The 21,437-nt window shown below is 40.2% G+C and overlaps 2 protein-coding genes across 2 annotated transcripts; one reads left to right on the forward strand and one right to left on the reverse strand.

Moving 5' to 3' along the window:
- Nucleotides 1-9,946: 9,946 nt before the first annotated feature.
- Nucleotides 9,947-10,315, reverse strand: LOC308341911 (uncharacterized protein; the record flags this gene model as incomplete). The annotated part of the gene is made up of 2 exons (XM_080802034.1): nt 9,947-10,205; nt 10,272-10,315. The coding sequence occupies 2 exons, from the start codon at nt 10,313-10,315 to the stop codon at nt 9,947-9,949; spliced, it is 303 nt and encodes a 100-aa protein (XP_080658160.1).
- A 7,884-nt stretch (nt 10,316-18,199) lies between these two features.
- LOC308341912 (uncharacterized protein) lies at nt 18,200-18,874 on the forward strand (the record flags this gene model as incomplete). The annotated part of the gene is made up of 2 exons (XM_080802035.1): nt 18,200-18,243; nt 18,310-18,874. 2 exons carry the CDS (start codon nt 18,200-18,202, stop codon nt 18,566-18,568), a joined length of 303 nt encoding a protein of 100 aa, XP_080658161.1. The 3' UTR covers nt 18,569-18,874.
- Between the last annotated feature and the right edge of the window lie 2,563 nt (nt 18,875-21,437).

Genomic DNA, 21,437 nt, shown 5'->3' on the forward strand with positions numbered 1-21,437 from the left:
CTTGGCAGGCAGGTTCAGGAGCTGAGGGAAAGTCACATAGCAAGTCAGACCCAGGACACAGTTCTCCCTTGTTTTACCATTTCTTTAACCTACATTTTTAAAAGCATGTTCAAGATAAGCCATGGGGTAATTATCTCTAAAATAGTCTGTCAATGCTCTCTCATTATTTCATTTGAAGCTTAGGAACTTTTCATAAAACAGACATGATGACCTTCTTTTAATAAAGCACAAGGGACGGCTGTATCAACAAAGTCATCCAAAATCAGTGCCTTTAAGTGGGGAAGGCAAAACGTGCATTCACAAGTTGTGACTTGAGTCCATGCTCTGCATCCCTCCAAATTCTGAAAATACCCCACCTTGGAGCCAGGTCAGAGTGACAGTGCTCTTTGCTGAGCAAGAAATAAGGGTTCCCTTTTGGAGGAACTTTGCAGCTGGCTTTTCAACAGATTTATATTATTATCATATATTATATACTATGTATAGTATCATATAAAATATACCTATACCATATAATTATATACAATACATATACATACATTTATATTTGGGTTAACCAGCTTGTATGATGATCCTTGGCATATATATACATATATATACAACAGGTTACCCAAATCATTCTAGAAATGTAGAAGTGAGGCAAGACCTGACTGTGGGAAGTTGGGGTATGCTATGTACCCTTTACAGCACACAGCCTCCTTTGTTTCCCACACCTTAGCACCATAAATTTAAATTTGTTTTTCACTATCCAACTTTGGGGCTTCTGGTGCAGGTGCCCAGACACCCCTCCTGACCTGCTAGCGACACGTGCTGGGGGTAAGAGCCATGCATGTCTAGATTTATGCTTCCTCTGTTCTACTGTTTGAGAGTCTCTGTGACTCCAGTAGAAGCTTTGGGCAAAGGACACGGTTGATTTCACCAAAGTAAACTCTTCCTTTTGAAAGGAAGAAACTTTTAACTTACCAAAAATCCTGAGAAACTTTTTTTTTTAATTAATTTTTTTATTTATTTTCAGCGTAACAGTATTCATTGTTTTTTCACCACACCCAGTGCTCCATGCAATCTGTGCCCTCCCTAATACCCACCACCTGGTTCCCCCACCCTCCCACCCCGCCCCTTCAAAACCCTCAGGTTGTTTTTCAGAGTCCATAGTCTCTCATGGTTCACCTCCCCTTCCAATTTCCCTCAACTCCCTTCTCCTCTCCATCTACCCTTGTCCTCTATATTATTTGTTATGCTCCACCAATAAGTGAAACCATATGATACTTGACTCTCTCTGTTTGACTTATTTCACTCAGCATAATCTCTTCCAGTCCTGTCCATGTTGCTACAAAAGTTGGGTATTCGTCCTTTCTGATGGAGGCATAATACTCCATAGTGTATATGGACCACATCTTCCTTATCCATTCATCCGTTGAAGGGCATCTTGGGTCTTTCCACAGTTTGGTGACCGTGGCCATTGCTGCTATAAACATTGGGGTACAGATGGCCCTTCTTTTCACTACATCTGTATCTTTGGGGTAAATACCCAGCAGTGCAATTGCAGGGTCATAGGGAAGATCTATTTTTAATTTCCTGAGGAATCTCCACACTGTTCTCCAGAGTGGCTGCACCAGTTTGCATTCCCACCAACAGTGTAAGAGGGTTCCCCTTTCTCCACATCCTCTCCAACACACGTTGTTTCCTGTCTTGCTAATTTTGGCCATTCTAACTGGTGTAAGGTGGTATCTCAATGTGGTTTTGATTTGAATCTCCCTGATGGCAAGATAAAAAGCTTCTGCATAGCAAAAGAAACAGTCATCAAAACAAAGAGGCAACCCACGGAATGGGAGAAGATATTTGCAAATGACAGTACAGATAAAAGGTTGATATCCAAGATCTATAAAGAACTCCTCAAACTCAACACACACAAAACAGATAATCATATTAAAAAATGGGCAGAAGATATGAACAGACACTTCTCCAATGAAGACATACAAATGGCTACCAGACACATGAAAAAATGTTCATCATCACTAGCCATCAGGGAGATTCAAATCAAAATCCTGAGAAACTTAAAAAGATATAGAACTGATTTTATTTAGAGCACAGACACACTAATCATCCTGTTGTCTCCTATCTCTCCTGTCTCATAGCTCATCTCCCTTCTTCAGAATTTCTAGGCTTTCTGTCCCTCTCTATCTACCCTGCTCAAGGCTCTGCCCCACCTTCCCTTTGCTGTGGTCTGAGCTCCCTCTGTGGAAGGCTCTGCTCTCAGTCCCAGGGGACACTTACCGGTCCACAGGCAGCACTGGGTCTGTCAGTACCTCAGGAGAGGAGGGTATGGAGATGTTCTGACCTGGAGGCCCTTTTATCTTGGCCTTGGGTTTTGCCCTCAGCCTCTGAGACAGGACCTGGGCATGACAGGACTGCCACCTCCTGTCACCCTCATGTTCCTGTGACAGGTGGTAACTGGCTGCTCCTTCCTGCCACCTTCCACAGGGCTTGGGGCAGCTGCTCCCAGCTGGTAATAGGACCACTTAGAAATGGGGTAGAGGGTAAATTCCCACATCATCTGCCACCTTATTTTCCTCAGTGATTCTTGACTCTCATTCTCTTTCTTGGGGCTTGGTCCCCCCTCACCTTCCCCTTCTCCCTCTTGCAATGTTAATTCATTAGCTCTAGGCCTCCTAGATTGAACAATGAAACATAGATGCCTCCAAGCTTTTTCACATATGTTCCTCATCACTTTGCCATTGGGAATGAGTATATCTGTGCATTTGAACAGGCGTCTGTGTCTGTTTCTAAATGTCTCTATGCTTTAGGTGTGTGTTATATTGAGCTCACATTCCAAAACTGATGTACCTCTTAAAATTAACTCGAGCTGGAAAAATTATTTAGGAGTTAGGTTTGGGACTCTGATGTCAGACATGCTGGGCATGAATTCTAGCTCTGACACTATTTATATAACTTAGGGCAAATCTTTTAACCTCTCTGCCCTAGTCTCCTCATCTGTGAAATGGTGACTCTGATAACCTCTACTTCATGAGTTCGCTAGAAGTGTTAAATAGGATAACATACCTGAAACTCATACAACTTTGCTCTGCACAGTTTATGCGCACCAAAAACCATCATCATCATCATCGTCATTTTCCTTAATCAACTTCTATATGCATGCTGTGGCAATCAACAGATTTTTTTCTTTTTTTGTCAAGTACAGCATTTGCATAAGACTTCAGAATTTACAGATAGTTTTTCTATATGACTTAGGCCATCAGCATAAGACCTGGACATGCAGACACACGTGGTGAAGACCTTACCCTGCAGAGGTTTGAGAATTCAATAGCTTATTTGGAACTTTGTAAGGACTTGTCTGCTTGCCTTGACTATGTAATGTCAGTGACTGATATTCAATTTAATAAGAGAAAAAGTTATTAAGCAAATGGTTACTTTTTAGGTCTTCTCTTATCAGGGATTGGGTATGAGATCTAGAGTGGAAATAGAAGGTAAATTAAAAGTACTGCAATATGTCTCACATTGGAAAGTTATAGAAATAACTGTGATTATTTATTTTCTAATTTATTTTGACTGTGTCTCTCTATAATCTAGTAGCTGCTTAGTAAATTGTTGAAAGTGTTCAGTTCTTACAGAATCACCCTGCGCTTCATACTAAGTTTTATTTTATTTTTATGTTCCTAAACCAGCACCAAGTAAACTCATGAATCATTTTTTCACCAATCTAATTATTTTTTGTAACACAAATTATTAGATAATAGTCTTAAAGTAGTAAAGAAAGGGTAGTTAATTATTTCTTAAGCCTGGTGGCCCCTAAAACTATAATATAAAAGGAAAATGTAGTGTTTATCCACTTCCAAATAAAACTACTCATGTGGAAAAGAACAACAAGTAAAAAGATTTGAAAGGGAAATGACAGATTGAGTAAAATTATAACATATATTCCATGAGTAAGATTAAAAGTTTATATGAAATTATATTTTACAAATTAACAAATCCCAATGGAAATAATACCAAAGAGATAAACAGGCAACAAAAAAATGTTAGATTTTTATATATAACCAATAAATATTTAGAAACCTAGGAAAAAAGACATTTTGTTTTATCCTATCAAATACATGCATTCATATCAAATAGGCAAAGATTTAAAAGTCTTTAAACTGACTAGATGTGGAAGGAAAAAGGTGGTGTGGATAAAATGTAAATAGGGAATATCTTTTACCTTTCTTAAGGGCAAATTATTGGTCCATTCATTCAGATAATATTTACTGATGAGCAAAATGATTAAAGCATAGAATGTACATAATTTTGACCAGACAACTCCAAGTTTAGGGCTTCTATTCTATAGATATTATCACAGAAATGTGAATATCTCAATACTCAAGGATGTTGACTATTATATTTATAATATGAGAATTTGGAAAAACCTCAATACCTATAATAGATTGTAATATAGGCATGCAAAGAAATATATAGTGATTAAAATTACTTTGTGTTTCTATATTTAATCATGAAAAGATATTTCTCAACTGAAGCTGTTATAGAACACATACATTATACCATGACAATTAGAAATATTATTTAAGGGGCCCCTGGGTGGCTCAGTGGGTTAAAGCCTCTGCCTTAGGCTCAGGTCATGATCCCAGGGTCCTGGGATTGAGCCCCGCATCAGGCTCTCTGCTCAGCAGAGAGCCTACTTTCTCCTCTCTCCCTCTGCCTGACTCTCTGCCTGCTTGTGATCTCTGTCTGTCAAATAAATAAATAAAATCTTTAAAAAATATTATTTAAAAATAAAACTATATATAATAACAACAAAAACAAATATATATCTAAGAATAGATGTCTCAAAAGATGTAGAAGTGGAGAAAGTTGGACAACTCTACTGAAAGATATTAAAGTCTGCCACAGCAAATAGAAGGAGATGTCATGTCCATGAATTGAGGACAACATTGTCTTGAAGATGTCAGTTCTCTCTAACTCAATCTATGGATTCCATGCAATTCCAACAAAATCACCACAGGAACTTTAAAGGAATTTCACAAGCTGATTCTATGATTAACATAAAAGAACAAAAGGCCAAGAATAGATAAGATACCCATGAAAAAGAACAAAACGTGAGAACTTGACTCACAAAATATCAAGCAATATAAGGTGGTTGAAATGAAGACCATGGGCTATTGGTGAAAGAATGATATCAGAGGGTACTGTAATTAAAAATCAACTTGCATACATAATAATACTCAACCATGTCATAGGCAGGATTACAGAAAAGTTGGGTAAGCAATTCAAAAAAGATGGTGCTATGCCAACTGTTTATTCATTTGGGCAATAAGTTAATACCACTACTTCACACAATATACAAAAGTCAGTTCCATAATTGGGAAGACCTAATGTGGAAAATGAACATTTACTAAAAATTTCAAGAATGATTTTATATAATAACCTTATGAAGATTTGCTTGAGAGGGGTCACCTAAATAATATAAACAAGTGCATGTCAGAGACAAATACAACATAAGCAGAAAGGAGAAAACATTTGGTTATACAAAAATCAAATCTTCTTTCATTAAATAATGTCAGAAAGAGTAAAAATCTAAAATATAGATTATGAGAAGATAGTTGCAACACATAAAATTGATAACAAGTTAGTATGTAAATAACCTTACAAACCAATGAGAAGAAAGCAAAGGAGGAAAAATGAGCGAAAGTCACAAGAAATTGATTCCCAGAGGGGAAAAACTAACTAACTGACAAGTTCTGAGAAGGCTTTCTAACCTTGAGAGGAATCAGAGAAAAGCAAGAAAAAGCCATAATGGTATCCAATTCCATACCCATTATATTAGCAAGAAATTAAAATCTTGACAGTATTTATTATTGGAACCACTGTTGAAGGACAGAAATTCCCATAATCTCTGGTAAGAATATGCATTTGCACGACTTTGAAGAGCAATATGGCAATATCTAGTCAGGCTAAAAACAGACGACTTGAAGACCCACCAATCCCACTCCTAAATCTATGCACTGGATACAAAAAGGTATGTGTGAGAATGTTCAAAAAAACAGGATTATTTATAGAGCCGGAAGCAAGACAAACATCCAACTGCAGGTGAATGCATAGGTAAAGTGTGAGTACTTTTACATTAGAATACCATACAATAGTGAAAATAAATGAAATGAGATAGAGTCAGCTATATCTATGTAGGTAAGTGTAGCAAAGACATGGGGTATGTTTTTACATTTAGAAAGTTAAAAATATGTTATAATTAATGCTAAATAAATTATAAAGAAAATGTAATTTAAATACAAATAAATTCTATTGATATGCAAGTGGATCTTATACTTTTAAAATTTTATTATAAATAAATTATGTTAAAATAAATACAGTAAGGCATATAAAATACACAGGAAGGAAAAATAAAAAATATGGAATAGTGAACATCTCTAGGTAGAAGAGATACATGAGGGGGATGGTTTTAGTTATCTTTATAATGTTTTATTTTTTAAATTTGAATAGAGAATATATACACCATTGTTCATTATACTGCTAAACATCTGTATAAAATATTTTGTTTAAAAAATTATACACAAAATTTTATACACACTTATAAAGTAAGGTATTAGTTCATTACACATCATATATATTAAAATATTCAAAAATTTGCCTTTGTGTTTCGTCTTACAAAACATCTTCTTTCTTTCTTTTTAAGATTTTATTTATTTATTTGACAGAGAGAGAGAGACAGCAAGAGAGGGAATACAAGCAGGGGGAGTGGGCAGAGGGAGAAGAAGGCTTCCCACGGAGCAGGGAGCCTGATGTGGCACTCCATCTCAGGAGTCTGGATCACGACTGAGCCACCTAGGTGCCCCCAAAACATCTTATTTCACATGTATGTATTTATATCTATTTTTCTTTGCAATTTCTCTAACTGTGTTTATACTAGGAATTTTTTTCTATTCTGAAATAAAATAAACACTTGGCTCTAGGTACTTTTTCCTTTATTACTTACTTACTTACATGGAACTCATCTTTGCATATGATGTTAAATGAAGATTTATATTTCCTTTTCAATTAAGCAAATTCCCTAGCTCTATATATTGAACAATAATCTTTCTCCTATTGATTGACACCTGCTTTATCACATTTTAAATCCTTGTATGAATTCTTCTATTGTATTCAGTTATCTGATTTTCACCAAAGTTTGGGTCTAACTGTGTAAAAGTCACAGGCAGAGAGATGAGTACTTTGCCAGTCTGGGAATTGTGGTAGGTGGGGAAGATAACTAGACTCTGAGAGACAAAAGGAATAAGGAATTTCCTAGTATTAGGACCTCAGGACCCTGTTTTCTTAATTCTTCCCCAGGGAGGAGCTGGCTAGATGTCTGCCTGAGTTCGGGGATTCCCAAAGTCATACACAGGAAATGGTGAGTAAATGAGACCAGCTGTGTCACTTAAGCAGGTCCCTCTGCAAGTGTGGGTCAAATGATGTACTAACACTTCCTGTGACCAAACATCCATCACAGTGGAATGAACAACTGGTCTTGAGCCATTTCATCCCTTGTCTAAGAGAAGATTATGGAACTAGGTGTGACCTTAGAGTGATCTGCTATGGGAGAGACATCACTAACATTACAGATAAAGGGAAGACACTAGAATGTCCATGAGAGCAGGAGACAGAGACAAATCTGCTAACTAGTGGGATCCATCATCAGAAGAAAATTACACCTGCATGTGAGACTGTTCCCCTTCCCCTAGTGACCATGCAGTGGTCAGAAGTGTGTTTGGAAAGTTAGAAGAAACAACAAATGTCAGGCAGGGAATGGGGAGGACCAGGCTCCCTTCCCATGCTGTGATCAGCCAACCCACAGGACTGACAAATGTGCCATTAGACAAAGTCTGGCATTGTGACTCTTTCTCACACTGGATATCCTAATTTCCGAACTGAGACTGGGTTTGTGCTTCAAAATGACAAATCACAGGGCACCTGGGTGGCTCAGTTATTAAGTGTCTGCTTTCAGCTCAGGTCATGATCCCAGGCTCCTGGGATCGAGCCTCAAATTGGGCTATCTGCTCAGCGGGAAGCCTGCTTCTCTCTCTTCTACTCCCTTGCTTGTGTCCCCCTCTCTCGCTGTGTCTCTTTCTGTCAAATAAATAAAATCTTAAAAAAAAAAAAAGACAGATTACTTTCCTTTATTTGGAAAGAGCTGTAAATTCACTAGGTCTTCCTGGACCTTTAGGAATTAGAAGATCATTCCAATAAACACAGTAGCATAATAGTTTTTTTTTTAATATTTTATTTATTTATTTGTTTGACAAACAGAGATCACAAGCAGGCAGAGAGAGCGGTGGGAAGCAGGCTCCCTGCTGAGCAGAGAGCCCGATGTGGGGCTCAATCCCAGGACCCCGAGATCATGACCTGAGCCAAAGGCAGAGGCTTAACCCACTGAGCCACCCAGGCATCCCATAGTAGCATAATATTAAAAAGTTCTATTTGTGTGACAACTATAAGCAAGCTTGGTTAATCTGATGGTTCTAGTCAAACTGTTTAACATCCACCTGCTTAACGAAGTGCTTAGGGGAGCAGAGAAGGCTTTACAGAAGGATAATATTTTAAGTGGGCCTTCAAGGAGGGGATAGAATTGCAAAATGTCCAGATGGCAGGGAAGGAATTGGACTTCAGACAGTGGAAGTAATGCTGCTAAGAGTAGTGATGGTGGCAGTAGTTGCGGTGCTGAGAATGGTAGTAGTAGTAATAGTAACAGCAGTGCCAATATGATAGCAATAACATTAGGAGCTACTCTTTATTGAGGATGTAAAATGTTCTAGATACCAAGCTACAGATAGTAAACTCTACAACTTCACAGATAAAAAGGCATCAAGATGACAAGCAAGTCTGAGTTCACTCTATGTAAAGTGAATTGTTCAGTGTGGCAGCGGGGTGAGGTTTCTTGGGGCACTATGAAGGGCTAACTTTAGAAACTAAGTTGGAAACACTTTCTATTAGGTCTTAAATGTAAGACTTAAGAAACATGTGCTTTATTCTGTTCAGAGCCCCTGCTTCTCAGAAGTAGAGTGACAAGTTCATACATGTGGCATAGGGACTGTGTTTGGAGGAAAAATGTATTGAGGTTTTAGTGGAAACAGAAGAGGAAAAAAGAGGCAAGATTTTCTGGGAGGTGAGTGTAACAGCAATATTTACTCCTGGATGTACGTGGACCTAAATGAATTACAGAGGTGGTGAGCAGGAAATGTGTATTTTCAAAATATATCCATTTTTTCTTCTTTTGTTTTATTAATATGATTTTTGTCTTTTCTTTTCTGGGTGTGTGTGTATGGTAGAGGAGGAAAGATATTTGGTGGGTAGGTTAAGAATAGCAGAATGAGTACACAGAGGAAGGGGAATATGCAGGGATGGAGTTAAGGCCCCAAATGTGACCAGAAACTCAACATTTATGTTTATAAAAAGACACCAAACACTTAATCACAGCAATCTGCTTCAGGGCCTGGTACAAAACAGAGTGGGAAGCATTTGTCTTTCATACTCTACCTCCATTTACCTCAATTTAGGCCAGAGTGCCCCTCTGGCCCCTGAGGTACCAAGGCCACTGCCTGCAGAGGACAAGGTAGAGGAATACAATGGCAACCCAAGAAGGAAACAATCATTCCAGAATCAGATGTTGAGTAGATTCCTGGTTTTATTGTTTCACATCAATGAGACAGCACTGTGTGAGAAGTTATGACATGGAATTGCTTAGGGCTTTGACATGGGAATAGAATTCAAGGCCAGTGCACAGGGATGCAGAAGAGGGTCGGTTTCTAGACCCCAGGGTGGCCATATTGTCTTTGCATGTTCAGTCTTCTCTGGGAATTCTCAGACTCTGAGGCAGGCCTAGCAGAAGAAAGATGGTGTTCTCAGCAGTTTGTGCTTCCAGGCTGCTCTCCTTGGTTCAGGGTCCCCATCAGCAGCAGCCTCCAGAAGACTGACTGCTGCCCCCTCCACAGCAGCCAGAGCCCCCCGAGGGCTGGCTGCAGCATCCCGAGCCCCCTGAGGGCTGGCTGCAGCAGCCAGAGCTCTGGTGTCTACGACGGTGGGACCTGTGTCGCCTGTGGTGGCTCAGGCAGCACCCGCCACCCCCAGAGCTGCAGCAGCCACCACCCCCAGAGCTACAGCAGCTGCCACCCCCAGAGCTGGAGCCACAGCAGCCCCCAGAGCTAACACTGCAGCAGGAAGAGACTGGGGGGCACTTTGGGGGACACTTTGGGGGGCACTTGGGGGCGGGACACTTGGGAGGGGGCTGGCACTGCTGCTGGTTCTGCTGGCAGGACATCTGGGCTGGCGGGGTCAGGAGCTGAGGGAGAGAGTCACACAGTCAGACCCAGGACCCAGAGCCCCCCTGCCCCACCCCTTCCTGTCTGCAGTTTCATTTCTAGTGCCTTTATTTGATGAACAGTTTAAATGGAGTCCTGGTTAAGCCAACAGAGAAACTTTAATTATTTCTACCAGTTCCCCGAATGCTCTCATATCATCTCTGAAGTGCTTCATCTGTTATATAATTAGAGGACTGAAGTCAAAATATGTTAAGAAAAAGTGCTCAAAATCAAACATCTAGAGGAGAAATTCTACAGCAAAAATCACGGAAATACTTAATCTAGACAGCAGTTTAGAAACGGAATTGCTTCTTTAGGGAAATCAGTCATTCCCTCTTGGAGAACTTTCTAGATATCCTGGTCCAGTAGGGACATAGAAGTTCACACCTGCAAAGGACATTGGAGATTGGCTGGAAGAATGAGCTGAGGGAAAAGATAACTTACTGTAAGCTGGGACTTGCACCAGGCCTCTGACTGGGCCCAGTGCTCTGGTATCCTGCACACACTCACCTCAAACTAACACCTCAGCATCAAGATTTGAGTTGTTCTACTCTAACTCTGAAGCCCTTTTGTCTGAGTGCTTAAATAAGTCAGTCAGCTGTGATTTCCTCTCTGCTGGCTGAGTGTCACTCTTCCCATCTTTACTTTTCCCGGGAGGGATAGTTACGCTTTCAAAGATAAGCCTCCCTTTTGACAACAGTTATAGGTTGGTAAGGTGGTAGATGCTGCAAATTCTTCCAACCAGAGACCAACAACTACAGATCAGTTTGTTTTTTTCTAGAGTACTGTCAACACTCACACAGTTCCTCCTGCTCATGTTCCCAGCCTTCCTTGCTCCTTGCCCCTCCCTCAGTGTCCCTGTGGCTTGTTCTTTGCTAACACGAACCCAACCTCATCCTCTACTCACTGCCACCCCCCCCCCACACGCACTGCAAAGGCCCTACGCCACCCCCTGCTCTGGTCTGAGCTCCCTCTGTGAAAGGCTCTGCTCTCAGTCCCAGGGGACACTTACCGGTCCACAGGCAGCACTGGGTTTGTCAGCACCTCAGGAGAGGAGGGTATGGAGGTGCCCTGACCCTGAGGCCCTTTTATCCTGGCTTTGGGCTCTGCCCTCAGCCTGTGAGACAGGACCTGGGCATGAGGAGACTGCCTCCTGCCACCCACATGGTCCTGTGACAGGTGGTGACTGGCAGCTGCTCCCTGCCTTCCTCCATGGGAACCCAGGATAGCTGCTCCCAGCTTGTAATAGGGCTGCTTAGAAAAAGTGGGGAGAGAATAACTGTAATCATCCCCCACTTTACTCTCCCACTGTCCCTGCTGGATACATGCCTGGCTCAGTTTTGGAGCTTGAGTTTCCAAAGTCTCTTTTCTTGCCTCTCATATCTTAATTTAATGTTTCAGTCTGGTTTAACCAAGTTTCATTGAATCCTCTAACTCTTTATTACCTTATATGTGAGTGAGTGAGTGTGTGTGTGTGTGTGTGTGTGTGTCTGCAGATACGTATGTGTGCCTTAGCAACCAAGAAACTACTTTAGGAGTCAGACCCAAGAGAGAATCCTGGTTCTGCCACCTATTATCTCTATGACCTTGTGAAAACTACCTCATTCTTGTTCTCAGTTTTGCCCACCTACAATAGAGATAATATAAAAATAACTTTTGGGGGTGTATGTTTGTTTGAGAGTCAGTGAGCTAAAGCAAAGAAAATTTCTAGTAGAGAGTTTATAACATGCTATAATCTCTAAAGAAATGCCAACACATTCATTCATTCATTCATTCTTTCTTTCTTTCATTTATTTAATTACAACTGTATTCTAAGGAAAGTGAACCTGGTTAGGAAAATACAAGACCCTTTTTGTTTTGTTGAGATTATGGATAGGTTTTAATAAGACAGTGTGAATCAGGAATAAGGTTCTATAGAGGAGGGAGAGAGGGTAGACCTGGCCAGTGAGACTGAGAATTCAGGTTTCCAGGGGTCATGTGGGAAGGCTGAAGTGAAATCCACAGACGAAAAAGAGGAAAGGCAGCGTGGAAATAGTGAGACCGTAGGGTAGGCACTGCCCAGCATAAAAAATCCAAGGGAAAGACCCCTAGTGAAGTGGAGGCCACAGGACATTTAAGAACAGAAGTAATACATAATACGACTTTTTGTCTGTTTCTGTTTTATAAGCTTCTTCTAACTCCTATTCTCCTAGGGCTTCAATTCAGTTATATGAACACAGGATTTTCTTGAAAGTAATATTGATATTCTCACATTTTTAGGGGATAAAGAAAAGGGCCAGAGTTAATATCTGGGTTGATAGCAAGTCAGATAACAAGAGCCCCATCTATGGCTGTGCAAGGTTATTAAACAACTAAACCATTTATCAGATGAAAGAGAATAAGAGCTAGGGAGATTATATGAAGAGATTCTACTGCCCTCCAGTCTTGGGAAGAACTCTGGGATTTCCTAGACCCTGAATGGATGTTGATCCCATAATATCTAGGTCACTTGTTGTGATATGAACCCTACTATTATGTGGTTGAGGAGTGTGTGTGTGTGTGTGCGTGTGTACTTAGAGATATTACAGAGACGATGAAAGAGACATCATATGTGACAATGTGTATATGGGTGTGCACAAATACACATCTGTATATCTTATCATGTTCCTTTCAGCATCTGGTACCCCCTGGTGTCCAGCCTTCCCTGAACTGTTTTTTTTTTAATATTTTATTTATTTATTTGACAGAGAGAGAGAGAGAGCACGCACAAGCAGGGGGAGCAACAGGCAGAGAGAAAGGGAGAAGCAGGCCCCCTACTGAGTAAGGAGCCAGATGTGGAGACCCTGGCATCATGAGCTGAGCTGAAGGCAGATGTTTAACCAACTGAGCCACCCAGGTGCCCCCTGAATTGTTTTGCCTCTTGCCTGCCATGTTTCCCATTTGTTCTGTTCCTCCATAGGTTTCAGTTCCTCATTGATTTCTATTCCTCATTGAATTCTACCCCTCTCCCTCAGGAATAATTACCCAAGACCATTAAGGATGTCTCTTCTCGGAGTCCCCTGGGTCCATGTTGAGCTCCAATCTCTACTGATTGGTGGTTGAGGCCTTTTCAATAGTACCCTTGGCATATCTCCAATTTTGATTTTGCTTATCTCCCTTTAGAAATATTCTTAAGCTAAAATGACCCTTTTTTTCTACTTTGAATTTATCCTACCTGTTAACCTTCCATGATTTATTCCATAATCCATGCATTTCTAAAACTGTATTGTTCAAATGTAACTTGCTGTGATAGCCTGTATGAGTCTTTTCTCTCAAATACATTTATAATAAACACTCCTTGAATCTCCAGCTTGAGTCTTATATTTCTATATTCCTCATCAGCTCTAATACAACACTATGCATTTAATGGATACTGAGTTTAAAAATCTATTCATTAATACTAGCATTAACTTCACTTTGATTGTGACTTAAGCCATTATCATCAGAATTCTCACTCTGAGATATTCACATTAGTGTGTCCTGGCCCTATCACCCTGCAGAAATTGGCCAGTGAGTTATCTGGGTGTAGCTCATATTGTTTCAAAGAATGTATTTAATGTAATTGTTGTCAAGATATTGATTGCTGGCTCACACAGGCAGTTCTGATTCAGGTGCCCAACTCATTCATTCCAAGCATGATGAGACTTAGAAGCTATTCTGTCTGTGTCCTGACTCTACAAAGATCAGCACCCAAAACATCAATCAATCTGACTTGGACTTAGGTGACAAGATAGCAGCATGATGTAACATTGAAGACTGGCACTAGATCTCAAGGGTTTGGATATCATTTTAATATAAACAATGTGTACTAGCAAAAGATGAGTTTTTTGAGAGAGTATGTTTCTTATGTTGTCAGGCTCTCATAATCTCTGGAGATAGGAAGGAAAAATGCTAAGACCTCGAAAGAAGTAATTCAGACTCAGTATCCCTGAGCCCATAACTCTAAGTCTCTATAGTAGGGACAATAAATCAATACTCCAAAATTACTAGAATATGCTCCTAATTATTCCTTTATAGGTAGTCAGGTAAAATATTTTAAGTATGGCAAAAAAATACTGACAAATTTCACCACATAGAAAAAAATTCTGTATGACAGAACACATCATTTTTTTAAAAGATGGAAAAATTAACCAATAAAGGAAAAATAAAATACATAGGTCAGTAATAGAAAATTAAAATTCATAATAAACAGTAAGCTATTACAATTTTATTGAAAATAAATAAAACTATTTACAAAACTATGGGCAAAGCACATGAACAAATAGCTTATAAAGAAATATAAATGACTAAGAGATTTTAAAATGTATTGTTTTCTGTTTATGCATACAAATAACCAAAGGACTACATATAAAACAATGATGAATTTTCAGGAATGAGTTCTATTAGATCTATTCCTTTATACTGAACTGGAAAAAACTTAAAATGGATAACAAAACTCAGTATTGTTGAAGATAATCAGAAATGGGTCTTAATAAGTGGTTGGAAATATAAATTGCCATAACCATTTGGGTGGAAAAAAAATTGGTGATTCATTATTCAATACATAGTTGTTACATATACAAATTAAAATTTTAAATGAGCATACTTTAAAATGAGCATAATTGCTTTTATATAGCAATTAAGCTTCTAAGTATGTAACCCAAGGAGAAAGAAAAGATATGATAAAGAAAATGATGTGCATACAAATGATTACAAGAAATAAAAATAATAGGAAGAGTTAGAAAAGTTGTAAGATATAAGATCAGAAAAAGAATAAATTAGATTTATATTTACCAGAAATAAATAATTTAAAATTATAATTGTAAAAGTTGTTATTTAAAATAGCAAAAATTATAGTGTTTAAAATATTAGTGTAAAATATTTTTGACGAAATGTGGAGACTTTAATGAAAGGCATTGTAGAATACCAAAAGAGAGATATACCATATTCATGGATGGTTCAAAAGGAAAATTATGAAAAAAATCTTACAATCCTGCATTTATAAATGAATGTATTTAGTGATATTTCTATAAAAATTCTAAGGATATTTTCTTTTTCTTTATTTTCATTTATGGCATATGACAAGCTGCCTCTAAATTTTATATGAAAGAGCAAAGTTCTAGTAATTACCAAGACAATCTTAAGCGGGGAGGGGGGGGCAAAGTTATGGAACCTATGTGATATCACAATTGATTACATATTTATAGTAATCAAGGCAGCAGAATAGTCTCACTGGGATAAACAAATTGGCAATGAAAAGAAAGATCAGGCCAGTTACAGAGCTACACAAATGTGGAAACTCAGTCAGGACTAAGGAGGTATTTCAAGTTAGTGGGGAAAATAAAATATCTGATTATGATATACAACTGATTATCCATTTAGAAAAGAATGTTAAAATAAATATAAAATGTATAAAAATTCCATTCTGGGTTAAAGAAAACCTTAATTTTAAACAGAATATGAGTTTTTACAACTTTTTAAAGGAAACAGAAAAGTTCAGGTTTCTGAGCTTATGAGTGGCTGAGACTTCTTAAAGTCATGAAAAGGGCAAATAACATTGTTAATGTTGCACAGATAGAGCTGTACTAAAAACAAAATACCTGCTCATCAAATGACACAATTAAAAGCAAACAAGATGAAAGATGTTCAAAAATCATTTACTAGTACTATACTAGAAACCAGAATATGTGAAGAACTTACAGATCCTAACAAACAGAGACAACTAGAATGTTTTTTTTTAAAGAACAGATAATTCATAGAAAAGGAAACCAAAATGACCAGCAAACATAAAAAGATGCTCATGATCATTACTACACAGGAAACACATATTAGAAGTATAAGGATACATCAGTTAACATACATAAAATGGCAGTTGTTTAAGTTTAGCAACAATGTACAGAAAGAGTGATTCTTATAAACCGTAAGTGGAAACAGAAATTGACAAGAGCAAATTAGAGGGATGGGTATGATTGAAAATTTAACATCTACTTATGATGATTAACTTGGAGAGTCTCTTCAACATTTATGCAAGTAGACACGCACACAAATCCCCATAGATGAAGTATTTATACAGCAAATAGTGCAAACAACTTGAATGCCCATCCAAAAGAGACAGGATATCAAAATCATGCTGTGCTCATTCATGCTCATTCATGCTCATGCTCATTCATTTTCACAGCCTCATAGTATCATGGTGGATACTATGAGGCTGTGAAAATGAATAAATGACAGCTACACAGATCAACTTGAATAATACACAAAAGTAATGTTTAAAGAAGAGAGCAAGTGTAGACGAGAGTCTCAGGTATGATGACATTTCTATAAAGTTGAAACCATACACACCACAATATTTAACCAGTGAGGATTACCAGCATGGAATAAAACATGAAGGAATAATTTTAAATTTGGTGTAAACCAGGTTGATTGTAATCACTAAATTAACATTTGGGAGTAAAGAAAGGCTGTTGGGGTTGGAGTATGGTATCCAAGAATAAGAGGCTAGAGTCCTGAGTGGCAATTGGTGGTAGGAATAAACCCACACCCCCATTTTTAAGCAGCCCTATTACAAGCTGGGAGCAGCTATCCTGGGTTCCCATGGAGGAAGGCAGGGAGCAGCTGCCAGTCACCACCTGTCACAGGACCATGTGGGTGGCAGGAGGCAGTCTCCTCATGCCCAGGTCCTGTCTCACAGGCTGAGGGCAGAGCCCAAAGCCAGGATAAAAGGGCCTCAGGGTCAGGGCACCTCCATACCCTCCTCTCCTGAGGTGCTGACAAACCCAGTGCTGCCTGTGGACCGGTAAGTGTCCCCTGGGACTGAGAGCAGAGCCTTTCACAGAGGGAGCTCAGACCAGAGCAGGGGGTGGCGTAGGGCCTTTGCAGTGCGTGTGGGGGGGGGTGGCAGTGAGTAGAGGATGAGGTTGGGTTCGTGTTAGCAAAGAACAAGCCACAGGGACACTGAGGGAGGGGCAAGGAGCAAGGAAGGCTGGGAACATGAGCAGGAGGAACTGTGTGAGTGTTGACAGTACTCTAGAAAAAAACAAACTGATCTGTAGTTGTTGGTCTCTGGTTGGAAGAATTTGCAGCATCTACCACCTTACCAACCTATAACTGTTGTCAAAAGGGAGGCTTATCTTTGAAAGCGTAACTATCCCTCCCGGGAAAAGTAAAGATGGGAAGAGTGACACTCAGCCAGCAGAGAGGAAATCACAGCTGACTGACTTATTTAAGCACTCAGACAAAAGGGCTTCAGAGTTAGAGTAGAACAACTCAAATCTTGATGCTGAGGTGTTAGTTTGAGGTGAGTGTGTGCAGGATACCAGAGCACTGGGCCCAGTCAGAGGCCTGGTGCAAGTCCCAGCTTACAGTAAGTTATCTTTTCCCTCAGCTCATTCTTCCAGCCAATCTCCAATGTCCTTTGCGGGTGTGAACTTCTATGTCCCTACTGGACCAGGATATCTAGAAAGTTCTCCAAGAGGGAATGACTGATTTCCCTAAAGAAGCAATTCCGTTTCTAAACTGCTGTCTAGATTAAGTATTTCCGTGATTTTTGCTGTAGAATTTCTCCTCTAGATGTTTGATTTTGAGCACTTTTTCTTAACATATTTTGACTTCAGTCCTCTAATTATATAACAGATGAAGCACTTCAGAGATGATATGAGAGCATTCGGGGAACTGGTAGAAATAATTAAAGTTTCTCTGTTGGCTTAACCAGGACTCCATTTAAACTGTTCATCAAATAAAGGCACTAGAAATGAAACTGCAGACAGGAAGGGGTGGGGCAGGGGGGCTCTGGGTCCTGGGTCTGACTGTGTGACTCTCTCCCTCAGCTCCTGACCCCGCCAGCCCAGATGTCCTGCCAGCAGAACCAGCAGCAGTGCCAGCCCCCTCCCAAGTGTCCCGCCCCCAAGTGCCCCCCAAAGTGTCCCCCAAAGTGCCCCCCAGTCTCTTCCTGCTGCAGTGTTAGCTCTGGGGGCTGCTGTGGCTCCAGCTCTGGGGGTGGCAGCTGCTGTAGCTCTGGGGGTGGTGGCTGCTGCAGCTCTGGGGGTGGCGGGTGCTGCCTGAGCCACCACAGGCGACACAGGTCCCACCGTCGTAGACACCAGAGCTCTGGCTGCTGCAGCCAGCCCTCAGGGGGCTCGGGATGCTGCAGCCAGCCCTCGGGGGGCTCTGGCTGCTGTGGAGGGGGCAGCAGTCAGTCTTCTGGAGGCTGCTGCTGATGGGGACCCTGAGCAAAGAAAAGTATGCTTGAGGATAGCGAGTGACCAAATCCTTCCTCTTGTTCCTGTTTCTGCGTCTGGTTCTGCCCATATGGTTCAGGGGTCTGAGTGCAGCCTTGTGCTCTGGCCCACAGGATCCCTGTTCCCTGGTGTCCAGGAGCCACAACCCCTCCCCCAAACCCATTTACTCACCTTCTCCCCCATATGCATGGCTGCCCTAGGAATCCAAAGCACAGACCCTACACCTTTCAGTAGTTTACCTTGTTGTAAACCCAGCCTGATGTGAAACAATAAAACTGGAAATCTTCACTCCCTCTTGCCTTGATTGTTGTTTTCTTTTTATTCCTACGGTATCTTTTTCATACTCTGTCCTCAACTCCTGCTTCCCCCAAGGCCTCAGTGTGTACGGAATGTACTCAGATTTACCACCTGCACCACTAATGTCTTTAAGAGCAAAACAAATTTTTATTGGTTCAGAATCCAATCCAGGAGCCAACTTTGCCTTTAGTTGTCAGAATTCTTTAGTCTCCTTCTATCTGTGACAGTCCAGGCTTTTTGTCTTTCATGATTTGAAGATTTTTAAAGTCATAGGTTTTTGTAGAATGCTTATCAATTTGGGTTTGTTTGATGATTCTTCCTGACTAGGTTCAGTGGTACATTTTTGTAAGGAGTGTCCTTCTGAGAGCTGATACCATGCCTCACATGATATCTAGTTGTCACACCCCTTGGATCCTGAAAATTGTAATAGAGACATTTGGGAAGTTCCTGATAAAGCTGAGACATTGAATTTCTAAATTTCATTCCACCAATTTGTATCTTTTGCCAGTAAAAGCAGCCTTTTCATCCCACTCTGAGGAGGTTAACCATGCATTTCCCAAGGAAGCTGACAGACCTCCTGGAAGTGGTTGCCTTGCAGTGCACCACTAGTTCTCTTCAGAAATCATCCCACCATCTATCTTTGCTTCTAGACATGCATCTCGACTCAAGTCCCAGTAGGCCACAAAAGGTGATGTAGAAAGTGTGACCCATAAATAGGTACACTACACTGTAAAAGAACTACGTAGATTTTTTTCTAATTTATACAGATATAAACCCAGGGAATATGTATGGGATGGATAATAAGGATATGAGATAATTGTGAAAGGGACATAAAGTTGGATCAGGCCAAACTTATTTATATAGGTCCACCAAGCAGATATTTTAGACTTAGTGCTATAGTTTGGTGGTGGTGGTGATGGGGGGTGGTGGGGGGGGTGGGGGGTGGTTAGTCAGGGCTCTAATAGTTTGTTGGGTTGGTTGGCTGAAACATGGACCAAAAGGTGGCTGACACTAAATGAAGATGAAATGCCAGGACTTCCTTGATATATTATAGAGGAAGGGGTCCAAAGCTTATCGGAATGTTAGAGTGGATTATCAGTTGAGATCTTCTCATCTCCTCTGGAAGGGCCCATGGGACTTATCTTTCATGACTATGAGAAATAAATCTGTGAGGAGACAATAGCATCCTTGAAGAGCTATGTGATTGTTCTCTCTAGGTTAGAAATTACAGTGGAATCTGCTGCCACTAAATTGGGAAACCTAAATGCAATAGGGATAATTGGATACCATTGGCAGCACTTAGGCACCAAAGGCAAAGGGGGTGTGGTTACTATCATGGACGGCAGAGTCAAGGCAGTAATCAGAACGTTCTGACTCACAGAGAGCTGTGGTTCTGGCTAGTTCATCATGGTGGTGTGGAAGTGAAGTTGATGGGAAGTCTACTGCATTCTCACTTGATATGTATAAGAGGAAAAATTCTAAGTCAAGTGAACAAAACTCTGAACCATAAAAAGAGAGAATAATGCTCCCCCAATCAATTCCCAACTTTTAGCTAGTTTATAGACATGAACCCCTTGAATGAAGGGGAGGCTAGGTCCTCTTGAGGAAGAACCCTTGAACTCTGCCAAAGATTTATACTATTAAGCTTTCCCCCAGCCTTCCCCAAAGGGACCCATGACACTTCACCAGAGTAATTGTGCACTGGGGAAAAGAAAATAATCAGACTTTGGGGCTAATTGGACACTGGCTCTGGATTGACACTAATTCCAGGACCCTCAAAACATCACTTTGGTACACTTTGGTACACTTAGAAGAGGAGCTTACAGAAGTCCGGTGATCAATGGAATTTCAGCTCAGTTTTTTGTTTGTTGTTGTTTTTTTTTAATCTTACAATAGGTCCAGTGGGTACTGAACCCACCCTGTGGTTGTTTCCTGGTTCTAGAATGTATGACTGGAACAGATATACACAAAAACTGGCAGAATCTCTAATCGGTGGAGTGAGGTCTATTATGATGGGAAGGTCAGATAAGAGCCATTAGAACTATCTCTACCTATGAAAACAATAAATCAAAAACAACCCCACACTCCTGAAGGGATTGCAGAGATTAGTGATACAATGAATGATCTGAAGGATGCATGGGTGGTGATTCCCACCACATCCCTATTTAACTTGCCTATTGCCAGAAAGCAAATGATTCTTAGAGAATGATGGTGGGTTACTGTAAACTGAAGCCAGTGGTGACTCCCTCCACTTGTAGCTGCTGTACCAGCTGTGGTTTTGTTACATGAGTAAGTTAGCACATCCCCTGGAATTTTCTTTTTTTTTTTTTTTCTCTTCAGATCTGTTAGAAAAGACCACCAGAAGCAGTTTATTTTCAGTTGGAAAGGCCAGCAATATACCTTTACTGTCCTTCCCCAGGAGTAGGACAATTCTGCTACCCTATGTTATAGTTTAGTTCTCAGGAATCTTGATTGTCCTTCCTTTCAACAAGTCATCACACTGGTCCATTATGTCAATATTATGTGGATTAGTACCTAACAAGTAAGAAGT

The sequence above is a fragment of the Martes martes genome, assembly GCF_963455335.1.
Source record: "Martes martes genome assembly, chromosome: 4".
NCBI classification, from domain to species: domain Eukaryota; kingdom Metazoa; phylum Chordata; class Mammalia; order Carnivora; family Mustelidae; genus Martes; species Martes martes.